The 13,542-nt window shown below is 30.2% G+C and overlaps 2 protein-coding genes across 3 annotated transcripts; one reads left to right on the forward strand and one right to left on the reverse strand.

The window, feature by feature from the left end:
- The first annotated feature begins 1,027 nt into the window (after positions 1-1,027).
- Positions 1,028-4,153, forward strand: LOC129608395 (small nuclear ribonucleoprotein F). 2 transcript variants are annotated; one of them, XR_008696892.1, is made up of 3 exons: positions 1,028-1,445; positions 1,504-1,839; positions 3,123-4,142. XR_008696892.1 is itself a non-coding variant. In XM_055519916.1 (2 exons), exon 1 carries the CDS (start codon positions 1,130-1,132, stop codon positions 1,394-1,396), a length of 267 nt encoding a protein of 88 aa, XP_055375891.1. In that variant the 5' UTR covers positions 1,028-1,129; the 3' UTR covers positions 1,397-1,445; positions 1,504-4,153. The 2 variants fall into 2 exon arrangements, 1 of the variants encoding a protein (XP_055375891.1); XM_055519916.1 differs by having other exon boundaries at positions 1,504-4,153.
- LOC129618693 (uncharacterized) lies at positions 3,208-10,912 on the reverse strand. Its single transcript, XM_055533607.1, has 2 exons — positions 10,274-10,912; positions 3,208-3,336 (listed from the first exon to the last, which is right to left on the reverse strand). Exons 1-2 carry the CDS (start codon positions 10,910-10,912, stop codon positions 3,208-3,210), a joined length of 768 nt encoding a protein of 255 aa, XP_055389582.1.
- Between the last annotated feature and the right edge of the window lie 2,630 nt (positions 10,913-13,542).

The raw sequence follows: 13,542 nt of genomic DNA on the forward strand, positions 1-13,542 counted from the left end.
TTTATCACTTATATTTATTTGTATTAAACTTATTTTTAAAGTATTAAAAAACGTCATTGAATGTAAAAATACAAAAATACAAAAAAAAATTTTTTTTTATATTAAGGCCAAACTTTGTTAATTACAAAGTTAAACAAAGCAAACCAATTTTTAACTTCAGACAGCGTTTACGATATTATAATTCAAAATTATACGATTGAAAAGAATAAAATTTGAAACATATCAAAAACAACTAAAGTTGACAGAATATCTGACTTAATCAAATTTAATTTGTAAACACTATTTAAATTGGTTGCACGATTTAGTTGTCCAATTTGTAATCGGAGTAGAGTTTGAAACAGAACATAATTAGTTTTCATTAGTAAACAATTCAAATTTTTCAGATTTTTAATGAATTACATAACGAATAAACAAAAACCATCAATTTTATTGAAATTTTAACAATTTTTGCTTATAAAATGTCACAAAAAAATGACCACGAAGGAAAAAAATTATTATGGTGTGGTTTAAGCTGTGAGCAATTTTTTATGTTGCGTCATAGTTTTAGCGTTTGTATATCAACAAAATGTAGGCATTCATAATTGAGATTTTCATCAAACTTTTGATTGGCCAAATAGTAGAAATTGCCGATTTCAAATATTGTTTACCACTATACTTTCCTATATTATATTATATGTATGAGCTTAACATAATAATTGTCGAAAGAATTCCAAAACACTAACAGAGACGAATTTTCTATCAATTCCCAACGAATATCTGCCAATTTAACAGACATTGAAGTGACAAATTTTAATATAAAAACATATTAAATTGAAAAATTGTTCTGAAATAACCCGTATCAAAATTTTTTAACCTAAAATTTTTCCTTAGCTTCCTTAAAAAACATTTTCTATTTGCCATTTTTTACAAAGGAATTTTCAGAAATCGTAAAAGTTATATCGACCTTCAAAAAAATTAAAGAAACCCACATCCCTATTATATTGTAAAATAGATAACTTGCTAACCCTGAAATTCTATATTGTATGTGCATATGTGTGAATACGTTTGGAATTAAGACATTTCAGCAAGTATTATTAAACACAAATATTTTAAAATTTTTTCCGAAGAATAACTTAACAACTGCATAAACATGAGTACAGCAATGCCCATAAATCCCAAACCTTTTTTAAATGGTTTAACTGGTAAGCCTGTATTAATAAAATTAAAGTGGGGTCATGAGTATCGTGGTTATTTGGTATCTGTTGATGGGTATATGAACATGCAATTAGCTAATACAGAAGAGCATATTGGAACTCAAATTACGGGAAATTTAGGAGAAGTTCTCATACGTTGCAACAATGTTTTGTATATTAAAGGAGTTGATGATGACGATGAAGAAGGAGAGATGAAAGACTAAAAATTTGTTCATTCTGTAATCATTACGTACATGTTTAATTAATATAAATGTGATTAAAATTATAAGAAATAATGGAATTATTTATTTAAATTTATTTCATATTATAGTGACCAGCTTTTTAACAATATTGAGTACATTTATGAAACTTCAACAATTATTATTACCTATTAGTTTACGTTGGGATTATTAACACTACAATCTAAAGATTGATGTTTTATGATGTGAGCGAAAACAATAACTGAGTCAGATAATCTAATTGGGAATATTGAATAGTTAGGTTTTTATAGGAAGTGTGCAATTATGTCGCCTTGTGTATTTTCGGAATAATAAACACCCACGTGCATATATACATGGATGTCTATGAAAATTTCAATAGATTTATTAGTTTCCCGAGAGCGTTACATGTTATGAGAAAAGTACATACTAGTGCTATGAGCCATACGGTAGGTACATACACTAAGTTTTCGAGATACGACATTTCGAGTTACGAATTGGTATAAATTTAGATCATTTTTATTCGGCTTGCTACGTTATTCCTGATACGACAAAAATTTAAATATTTTTTTTTGTTTTTGATAGATTTAACCTTTTTTGAATAAAAATCTATACCAAATTTAGTTATAAGACAAGATCAAAACACATACTTCAATAATGAACTCTTTCTAGTTAAAAATGGTAGTTAGTAGTTAAAACTATGATTTGAAGTGATATACATACATACTTACATACATATATCAACCTAATTAAATTTTATTTTATTCATTATTGTCACAAAATTGAGCTTTTTGGTTTCGTTATTATATTTTGTTTAAACTTTGTTATCTTTTTTTAAAAAACAGGTCAATTGTATCATAAAATAGTATGTCTAATTCACTTTTTGTTTCCACACATTTTTTTTCCTCCCCAAACGACATATCGAATTGCGAAATAAATTTCTGGTCCTCTGCTCGAGGACTTAGTATATTAATTACCGCGTCGGTAGGGAATGCATAATTGGTGAAAATACCAAAGCATATTGGCAGTGATAAAAATAAATAAGCTCCGCAAATAATGCGATGTATCTTCTGAATGATCTTAAGACTTCTACGGGTGGTTTTTGAAGTAATAACCTAAAAATCAATGCAAGTAAATGTGCACAAATGTGCTACTCCATACAAAAGCGGCCACTTTTTACAAGCTATACTTTGAATAGCCAAGCTTTTAGTCGAGTTGATTCAATAATGGACATGGGTGTTTGCTTCGATAACAAGTTATCATTCATAAACCACTACAATCATATCATATGCAGATCATAGGTATCATTAAACACTGGTCAAAGGAGTTTAAAGATCCTTATGTCTTAATTAATTTTTCAGCTTATGAAAACTGACTTAATCTCTCCCTAACTCTAACTTTAGGTCCCGTTCCCCTGATCTTTTCATGGTTCCTTTTCATAGGACCAATTATGAGGATGCTGCGTTTATGCAACAAACACGAACACAGACTTGAGTTTTCACTAAAGAATGATACATTGAAAAAGCTTCTATTTACTTATAGCTAAGTATAACCCTTTTTTTATACAACGCAGTAATAATACTAATAATAATACTAATAAATTTTATTTTGTATAATTTTTAAATTTAATTTTTAAGTCGAAAATTTTTTCCGTCTAAAAAATATGTACATATATGCACTCTTTAATTTTAAGTTATGTAAAATCTTTGAGCTAAACATAAATATCTTGCAGAAAATTCTGGCTCAATGCGTAGACAACAAAGCAGGCTATTGGGATGTTGGTTGATTTTTGAATGTACTATCCTTAGATTTTTATTTTAAATACACATATGTATATTAGATTTTGTAACATGATGTTCAGCTGCTTTCGAATTTGTTAAAATACATTTTGTAACAAATTCGGACGCGAAAAATGATATAGCTATGGGTAAAACCCTCTTGGTACTCTATAAAACAAAATTTACATGAAATTCATATTGTTCAAGAGTTGATGACTTGGGAATTCCAACTTTTCAATAGACCCAATAAGCTAAAAAATTGCTCAATCAAAAACCATTTACCGTAGGTTGGTTGACATGTATAATAAATTAAAGCTTATCTAGCAGAATTAAAAAAAATATGTGCCTAGGCACTTGAATTAAAAATTTTCTAAAATGCAGAGTTACAATTTATAACAATATAAATTTGAAAAAATAATTTTTAATTATTGTAGTATTAAGTTAAGTATCGTATCCACGTTAACTAAAATATTGCACGCAATATAAGTACATTTATGTATTCATATAAGTGTTTTTACAAAAATAATCTGCGGAAAAATGTTTTAACTTAATAATATGTAGATATGTATATATGTATTTGCAAATATTCTAAAAAATGTTTATGATATACTGCATGATTTTCTGCAATTTTAAATAAAATAAAAGTATAAGTGTTAGGTTTTTATAAACATGTATTTAACTTTTTAATAATTAATAAAAAATCTGGTAATAAACTAAATTAAACATAAATTTGCAATAATTCAGTTGAAAAAAAAAATACAGAATTTTATTTTCTTATATTGTAATTTTTCGAATCGTCAGCTAACGGATTTTTTTCTGTTGTCTGGCTGAAAATGTTGCATTTTTTGACTTAAAATTAGCGGTGTCTATCCTCTATATGTTTTGCCAAACATTTAAAAAAAAATACCCGTTTTCTGAACAGATAATGATTTCTAAAATAAGAACGCAATTTTCTGTTGTGTCCCATTTTAATAGTTTTTTTTTAAAGTCTTTACATCTAACAAGTCCCAATACTCAATTTTTTTTACGAAATATTACGAATTTTTGGCTTCGTTCCTGTTTTTTTCTTTAAATACCACTGATCGTGTCATATTTCTTATTAATTTTTTCTTTTTTCTTACCTAAAAAAAGAATTTAATATTTTAAAAAATCTCAGGATATTATACACATTTTTTAAAAAACTTCCCATTTAAATTATATTGCACGAAAAAGAAAGAAAGGTACGAGGAAAGAAAAAATGATAAAAAATTTCAAATTCATATTTCAGTATGGTTTCAAATGTTAATGAGGAAGGATGTATGATTTTTCATCCACATTTTGTATTTCCCAATAAGGTAATTTGAGTAGTGTCGGCTAACAAAAATGTTAGTTAAAGTAATATAGGTTGACACATTTCAATTATATTATATTAACAATTTGAATTATCTCATTTCGGTTATTTATACGCTACTTATAAAGTTGTTTCAAATAGTTTCAGTTAGTTTTTAAGTTATTAAAAATAAATGTGTATGTGCCTACTTCCAATAATTTTTTTTTTTAAATAATTATTTTAAAACTTTTTCAAATATGTTATATTGAGTGCTTCAAAAATTTTGTTGTGCTCTTCTTTCATATTTTATTAGCAGGTAAACAAGAGCAATCTATTTATTAAATGACCCTGCCTGTGTATGAATCTTAATAGTAAACGCAAACGGACAAAAATTTACGGATATATGTACCTACTACTTGTCATTTTACAATCGGAGTTTTTAAGTCATTTTCTAAGGTACTATTAATTTCAAAAATAAAAAAGATATTCGAATCCGGTCATAAAAATATATTATTGTCTTTTCCAAAACCTTTTAAATATTTTTTTACTCAGGTAATATATAAAGTTTTAAAAATTTTTCTCAAATAAAAATAGAGGTAAAATTTAGAAGTGTATATAAAATTTGTATTTAAAAAATAATATTTAATTATATTTTAGATATTATTTTCTTATTTCCTCTTCAAATTTTTTCTTTACTATGTATTCATATCAATATTTAATAATTATCTTTCGTTAATTATATTTTCAACTTGACACCACAGTTACTTCCCATATCTTGAGTTAACTTACCCTATGAGATAAAAATAATGAAATGCTTTCAGTAACATATAAAACGTTGAAGGCGAAGGTTGTGCTTGTTGTTTTTCCGCTGTTTCAAGAATTTTAAAATAATTATGAATGAAAATAGTAAAATATTTTTTTTTGTTTTTTTTTTCAAATATATTTTCGAAATTTTACCTGCTTTATAATAAGTTTGAATTTATTTTAATATTTTTTCTCAAAAAATAGCCACTTCGATTAAAAAAACCCATATAAAATAAGGTCGTGCTTTCAAGTTTCTCTCTTAGCATCGGGACTTGTTAGATATAGACATTAGTTTTTTTGTTCCAAAAACAATTGAACAAAACTTTTATTTTTTCCCAAGCAAATGACATTGAGCATTTTCTACATTTTTCATCAGATGTAATGCTTTTCAATTCAAAGCTTTTTCTTCTCATAGGGTCAAAGTATATCTACTAATAAGTAGTTCGACTCTCCGTTTACATCACACTAATGCAATCACTCAACAATATGTGTGTTCAAAAAATTCCCTTAGGTAAAAGAGTTAAGCAGTATACCTTTTTATTTTCATTTTTCTACACATAAGAATTTTTGGGAGAGGGAAAGAGTACGCAATTGTTGTTTTTTTATAATCTGTTACCTGTTTTTTTATAATGTATATTTAAAAGCGGGAGTTATTTATTTTTTCCCTATATAAAGTATAGAAAAAAATATTAAGAATTTTAAAGGCGGGAGTTTTATTTTTGTAGCTTATTACAGTACAAGGTGGCAAAACAGGTGTATTCATATTATAAAAGCGAAGCGGAAAAAAATGTTTAAAAAAATTATTATAATTTATATAATATAATTTTGAAAAATAATAAAAATAAATTTTAAATAGTTGTGAAAAAAAATATTTTACAGTTTTTTATAAACCATCCAAGAATTTAATGGATAATTTAAAGAATTTAAAAAATACTTTTATTAAACTTTTTAATGATATTTGTACAGACAAAATTTTAGAATGTTAAACATATGAACACTTAAAAAATAATTTTAACTGTTAATGTTGTGAAAAGTCCGACAAAACATATTTCATTTAACTGTATATTAGCATAAGAATTTGCCACATAATAAAAAGTTTTAATAAAACTATAAAACAATTTGATATAAAACAAAAAATTTTTAGTGTTAACCAATGGTAAATAATAATTATTAATAAATAAAATAAATAAATTATCTTTAAATTTTTTATTTCAATCTTAATAAATTTAGAACATATTTCCCCATGAATCGGTCGGTAATAATTATATTTCAAAAAGTATTAATCAGTATGCATATACTTTTTTTTTTCTTTATAAATCACTTTACTTCTATGTCATTACCTGTTACTGTGTATCTACTGTACCAGGTACATGCATGTATGTACATGAAATTTCAAATTCTTTTGCTTTTATACATTCGAATTTATTACCTAACTTTAATAAAATGAAAAATAAATTTTGTTATTATTAAAATAAAAATAAAAAAAATTTTACCTAACTTAATTTAATTTTATTTCAGTTCAATGTTTTTGATACACTCGTTTGTTTACAATATTTTGTTTCTTTCTTGCCTACACAACTCTTATTACCATCTATTTCTAAAAAAAAATGGAATATTTTAAGAATTTGGAAGCAAGATGCAAATGAAAACTAACGGAATGGAACGAGTCCAATTACTTATTAATAGATATACTTTGTCATAGGGTAAATTAAGATATGGGAAGTAACTGCAGTCTCAAGTTGAAAATGTAATTATTGAAAGAATAATTAATAAATATTGATATAAATACGTAGTAAAGAAAAAATTTGAAGAGGGAATTAGAAAATAATATCTAAAATACCACTAAATATTATTTTACCAATACAAACTTTATATACAATTCAAAATTTTGCCTCTATTTTTATTTGAGCAAAATTTTTAAAACTTCATATATTACCTAAGTAAAAAAATGATTAAAAGGTTTTTTTATGGCCGGATTTGAATATTTTTGAAATAAATAGTATTTCAGTAAATTACTCAAAAATTTTGATTGTAAAATCACAGGTAATAGGAACTTATTTGAATTTTTTTCCGTTTGCGTTTGCTATTAAGACAGAGCAATCATACACGGGCAAATCCATTTTTAAATAGATTACTCTTGTTTACCTGGTAATAAAATATGAAAAAAGAGCATAAATAAATTTTGGAACCACTCAATATAACACGTTTGAACTAGTTTTAAAATTATTATGTACAAAAAAAATTGTTTGGAAATAGGTACATTTTTAATAACTTAAAAAGTAATTGAAATTATTTGAAACAATTCTATAAGTACCTTTAACCGAAACGATACCGGGTGAGTCTTTAGGACCGACGCATTTCTCCTCCTACATAAGCAGTTTCCCCAAAATAAATATGCGCGGAACTCTTTTTTTGTATGCGAATGATCTAGTCATCGTTTTTGCCGAAGATACTTCACTACAAACAAATATAAACTCAGACTTAGTAAAAGTAAGCCAATGGATGAGTTATCATAAACTAACGGTTAACATAAAAAAAACTAAGTATATGAATATTAAAAAATCTTATGTATCAAATCTCAAGCTTTTTTTTAATGGTATTGAAATTGATGATACTAAAAACTTTAAATATTTGGGTATCATAATTGACTCTAAGTTAAAATGGGAACATCAATCAATAACGCAAATTAAAAAGGGTAGAAGCATCGCAGGAGTCCTTAAAGTAGCATAGGGAAGGGTACCTAATGAGGTAAAAAATCAATGTATTATAGTTTGTTTCACTTCACAATCACTTACGGTATTAATATATGGGAAAATACATTTTCAAAGAATATCAGCATGCTACAAAAAATACAAAATTGTGCAATCAAAAATCTTCTTGGAATAAGAAAAAAACGTCGACGGAGAAAATACATAAAGAGCTACAAATCTTGCCAATAGAAATTTATATAAAAATGGTACAAGCAATGCAAATTTATAATCTAAAAAACCGATTTGTACATCATAATACCAGTTTAACATGCAACAACGAAATGCACTCACACAATTCAAGAGGTGCTAGCTTGATGCACATTAAGAACCTACAATATAAGTTACACGGCCTAGATGGAATATTTTCAAGTTCAGGAAAAACATTCAATTCATTACCAGAAAAACTTGAAACATACTTGCGAAATAACATTAAAACTAAATTAAAAACGTACTTTATGTCACCAATTTCTTAAATGATTACTTAAATTAATTTGAATTAATTAATCGATATTGGGATAAATTTTAATTTTTTAAAATTAATGATATATTACAAAAAGCTACTTTTTATACAAAACAAATTCTTTTTTTCATTGTATTTAGCTCTAATTAAGTAACTATATTCACTATGATTTCTTTGCTCCTTAACATTATGTAATTTAGTTTTAAATTTAAAATTTTTTTTTCATAATATCTATGGTATGTTATTACGAAAAATTGTTATATACTCTACATGAGCTGATTGCTCTTAAGAGAGAGAATGAATTAATAAAGATAATAATAACTAAAAGTGTTGAAATGTATCACATTATATTACTTTTATTATTTTTTTTGTTAGCCGTCACTACTCAACTTACCTTATTAAGAAATACAAAATGTACATGAAAAATCATACATCCTTCCCCATTAACATTTGAAATCATACTGACATATGAATTTTAAAAATTTTTTCATGTTTTTCTTTCCTCCTATCTTTCTTTCTTTTTTGTTCTATAGAATTTCAATGGGAAGCTTTTTAAAAAATGTATATAATAACCTGAGATTTTTTAAAATATTAAACTCTTTTTTACGAAAAAAAAAAGAAAAAAAATAATAAGAAATACGACACAATCAGTGGAATTTAAAAAACAAAACATATTTCGTGAAAAAAGTTGGCTAAGAAAAAAATTACTTACTTACTTACTAGGCCTTATGAAGGTTCTGAGTTATCATTTTTTTCAATCCGCCGCGATCCTGGGCAGCTCTCCTCCAATTGGAGACACGAAGTCTTTCATTACCTCTCAAATCCGCCGAAGTTTCGTCTTTCCAACGAAGATGCGGCCTACCTCGACGTCTCATTCCTTCTGGTCTAGATTCGAACACTCTCCTTGCTGGGGCGCTTTCGGACATCCGCGCAATGTGGCCCAACCAGTGTAGCCTCTTTATCTTGATTTTGCTGACTACATCAATGTCCTGATACAGCTCGTAGAGTTCGACGTTATATCTTGTCCTCCAGACACCCTGCTCATTCACAGGACCAAATATGCGACGAAGAATCTTTCGCTCAAAAACACCAAAGCATTGCTCACTTGTCCTAGACAGTGTCCAAGCTTCCGAGCCATAAAGTAAGACCGGAAGAACGAGCGTCTTGTACTGCTGCAGCTTAGTGTTTCTGGATAGGAGTTTTGAACCCAGTTGTTTTCGCAAACCGAAATAGCACCGATTTGCCAGGGCTATTCTACGTCACACCTCCCTCGCACCTCGATGACCGCTCGTCGCCAGCGAGCGACTATGTCGATGTCATCAGCAAAACCCAACAGCTGCACGGATTTAAAGAAGATAGTGCCTTCGGTGTTAACACCCTCGCGACGCACTATTTGTTCCAGCACAAGATTGAAAAAGTCGCATGACAGCGCGTCCCCTGGCAAAAACCGGAACGCGTCCGAAATACTTCCGATGTATTTTTCCTAATTGCCACCGAACATTTAGTATTTTCTAGCGTCATCCGAGATAGGCGAATAATTTTGCTCGGGAACCCAAATTTTGCCATCGCCTCATATAGTGCGGCGCGATGTATGCTGTCATAGGCAGATTTAAAATCGATAAATAGGTGGCGAGTATCACCTATAATTTGAAATTCGTCTGTCTTCTCCAGGATTTGACGAAGTGCGAAAATCTGGTCGGTATTAGATTTTCCAGGTCTAAAACCACATTGATAGTTTCCTATCGCGTTGTTGCAGAGTGGTTTTAGTCGTTCGCACAATACGTTGGGTAGAATCTTGTATCCGATATTAATTAGGGATATTCCACGATAGATGTTGCAGGAAGTGGTATCATCTTTTTTGTGGATTGGCCTTATGATGCTAACACTCCATTCGTCGGGCATGCTTTCCTCCATCCAAATGCGGTATATGATCTGATGCATGCTCCTAACCAGTACATCACCCCCAGCTTTGAACAGGCCATCAGAACCAGCCGCCTTATTGTTCTTGAGCTTTTGAATGGCGTTGTTAACTTCTTCGAGGCTAGGTGGAATTACCTCTTCGTTGTTAACAGGAGTGTTTCTTGTGGATGCATCGCTTTCGGTGTTTTCCGAATTCAGCAGCCGCTCGAAATGCTGCTTCCACGCCCGCAATATTCCTTCCTCATCGGTCACCAAATTTCCCGCACCATCGTCCAGAGCACATGTGTAGGGCTTGAATCCAGCTGAGAGCTGTTTTCTTTTTCTATAAAAGCTCCTTACTTCCGCTCTGTCTCTATGTTTCTCTATATCCAAGAGCCGAGATCTCGCGTGGTCCCGTTTTTTTCTCTTAACGACCTTCTTTTCTTCTCGTCTCTTTGCCCTATATTCCTCTTGTGAGGCCCTAGTTTTCCGTTCCAGGGTTCCTTGGAAATGGTGGTTCATAACCCAAGGTGATAACGTCTGCGTACTGTTTCCATTGCTCAAGAAAAAAAAAAAAAAAAAAAAAAAAAAAAAACAGGCCTGGTCTGGGAGCAACAGGATAGCAACTGATCGGTTGCTGACCCAGTTGTGTACCTGTTTGGGTTCCTGGGAAAGTGCTTACTCTACCTGCACGTGGTGGCTCCTGGCAACTTTTCTTCCAGCACCCGCTGGCAGAACTGACCGAAACTGTAAGCGCGAGCTTTGGCGTAAGGTTAACTACCTTACCTGTAAAACTCGTCAAACATGGGAGACTTAAGTGAAGCCTCGGATTCTTCGTTGCTGTTGATCTTGAGATCAGGCTGAGGCCGATTCGCGCAGCTTCAGCGGCTATCTGTATTTTAGCCTGCATATATATCTGTATATGTGTGGTCTAAAAGGCAAATATCGTCGGCATACTCAGTGTCTTCCAGCCTGCTGGTCAACTCCCATCTGATGCCTCTCAGAGTCTTATTGATTCTTCTCATTACGCCATCAACCACGACTATGAAGCCCTTCCTGACACCCGAACTTATTTGCATAGGTGCACCTAGCGTGTAACACTCTGGAGGATGTGTTTTCGTATATGGCCATAATGATTATCACCATTTTTCTGGGGACACCATTGTAATGCAACGTATTCCAGATAGCTTCATGTTTTACTTTGTCGAATACCCTCTCGAAATCGACGAAAGTGCAGTAAAGAAGACTACTCCACTCATTGGATTGTTCTATTATGATTTTGAGTGTATTCGAGAGATCTATGCAGACCCTGTTGGAACCCGACCTACTCTTTCCTGAGTACTATGTCCATCTTCGACCTGATTCTGCGCAGAACATTTATGGCCAGCACTTTAAGTATCTTATTGAGAAGGGTTATATCGCTCTTATTCCCGCACTACTGCAGATTACCCGCCCTCGGCTATTTTACAAGTACTCCTTCCTTCTATTTATCATCTATTTTTTCTTCTTGCCAAATCTTTTCTATTATAGGCCTGATTAGTGCAGCTGCAAGACCAGGGTCGGTCGTAAGCAGTTCAACCGGCACCCCACCCGCACCTGCAGCTTTATTATCTTTCAATCCCGCGACTATGTCCTTAAGCTCTTTCTGGGTTGAAGGTCTGGTGTAAAAGTAACTAATGTTGCTATAATCCTCTGCTTCTCTTAATGAGGTACTTATTACTTTTATTAATTACTTTTATTAATTTTTTTCTTAAAAAAAAAACAAAACCAGGTAAAACAAAGAATAAACACTATGAAAAATACGCCCTTTTCAACTAGGCGACAAGCATATTGAAAACGAGTGTGGCCTTTGACCGGCTGTTTCACTTGTGGAAGTTGTCAAAGAACACGAAGATCAGAATATTCAACGCACATGTGAAACTGGTATATTGTACGGCTGTGAACCATGGATGATGGACACAGTGTATATCAACAAGGCCCAAGCATACGTCAATAAGGGTCTAAGGTATATATGTAGAATATTCTGGCCCAGAACAATCGGCGATCTATGAGTGACAACGAACCAGAGGCCTATAAATGTGGCAATAAAGGAAAGAAATGGATTTGTGGAAGCCCTATGTTCCCCCCGGGAATGAACAAAGGAGAAAAAAAGGTGTATATTGATCCTACTTCATGAAATTTAAATATTACCATGTGTGTATATTCACAGAAAATGTGTGTTTTAAATTTATAAAAACAAGATTGAAATAAAAAAAATCATAATTTATTTATACAAATTTAATATTTTTTAAATATTATTTATTTTTTTATAATTTTAAAATTATATCATATAAATATTATATAAATTATAACTATTTTTTTATTTTAACACTCGCTTTGTTATTACTTATAATCTTTATATATCATTTTTGCCACCTTGCTCTGGAATAAATAACAGAAATGATTTCGCGCGCCTTTAAAATACTTAATATTTTTATTTATACTTTAAAATACGAAAATAATGCTTTTTTACACTTTTAAAAATACATAATAAAAAGACAGGTACACATCTATTGTGTCATAAACTGCTATGATCTACTCCTATAAGCCATCTTAATATTTTTGAATTTGTGTGTAGAATATAAGTTTTTACAAATAAAAAGACTGCTGAATTTTTTTAGTCCACTATTTATTAATTATTTTTTTTTAGTCCACTATTAATTAATTTATTTATTGTTTAAAATTTAATTTCGATTTAAATTTAGTGATATATATATATATATTATTATTCTCTCTCTAATCTGTCTATCCACTTCTGAATGTTAGCGGTCATATGTCGTTGGCGATTGCTGTTGTTGTTATATTCTTGCAACAATGTTAGTGTACTCTTCACGGTTCGTCGCCTTATGTATTAAGTCGAGTATGTTTGAAATGCAAGTCCAATTCCTGATGTTTCTCAACCATGATAAGTGTTTTCTTCCAATACCTCTGTTGCTTTCAATTCTCCCTTGAACTATCGGTTGTAGAAGCTCGTATTTTTCGCCACGATTTATATGTCCAAAATACGCCCTTTTTCTTCTTTTTACATTTGATAATAGTTCTAGTTGAGTGTTGATACTTTGCAGGACTTCAATGTCCGTAACATGATCCACATACGAAATTTTTAACATTCA

The sequence above is a fragment of the Condylostylus longicornis genome, unplaced genomic scaffold, assembly GCF_029603195.1.
Source record: "Condylostylus longicornis isolate FDR11 unplaced genomic scaffold, ASM2960319v2 ptg000001l, whole genome shotgun sequence".
Classification (NCBI taxonomy): Eukaryota; Metazoa; Arthropoda; class Insecta; order Diptera; family Dolichopodidae; genus Condylostylus; species Condylostylus longicornis.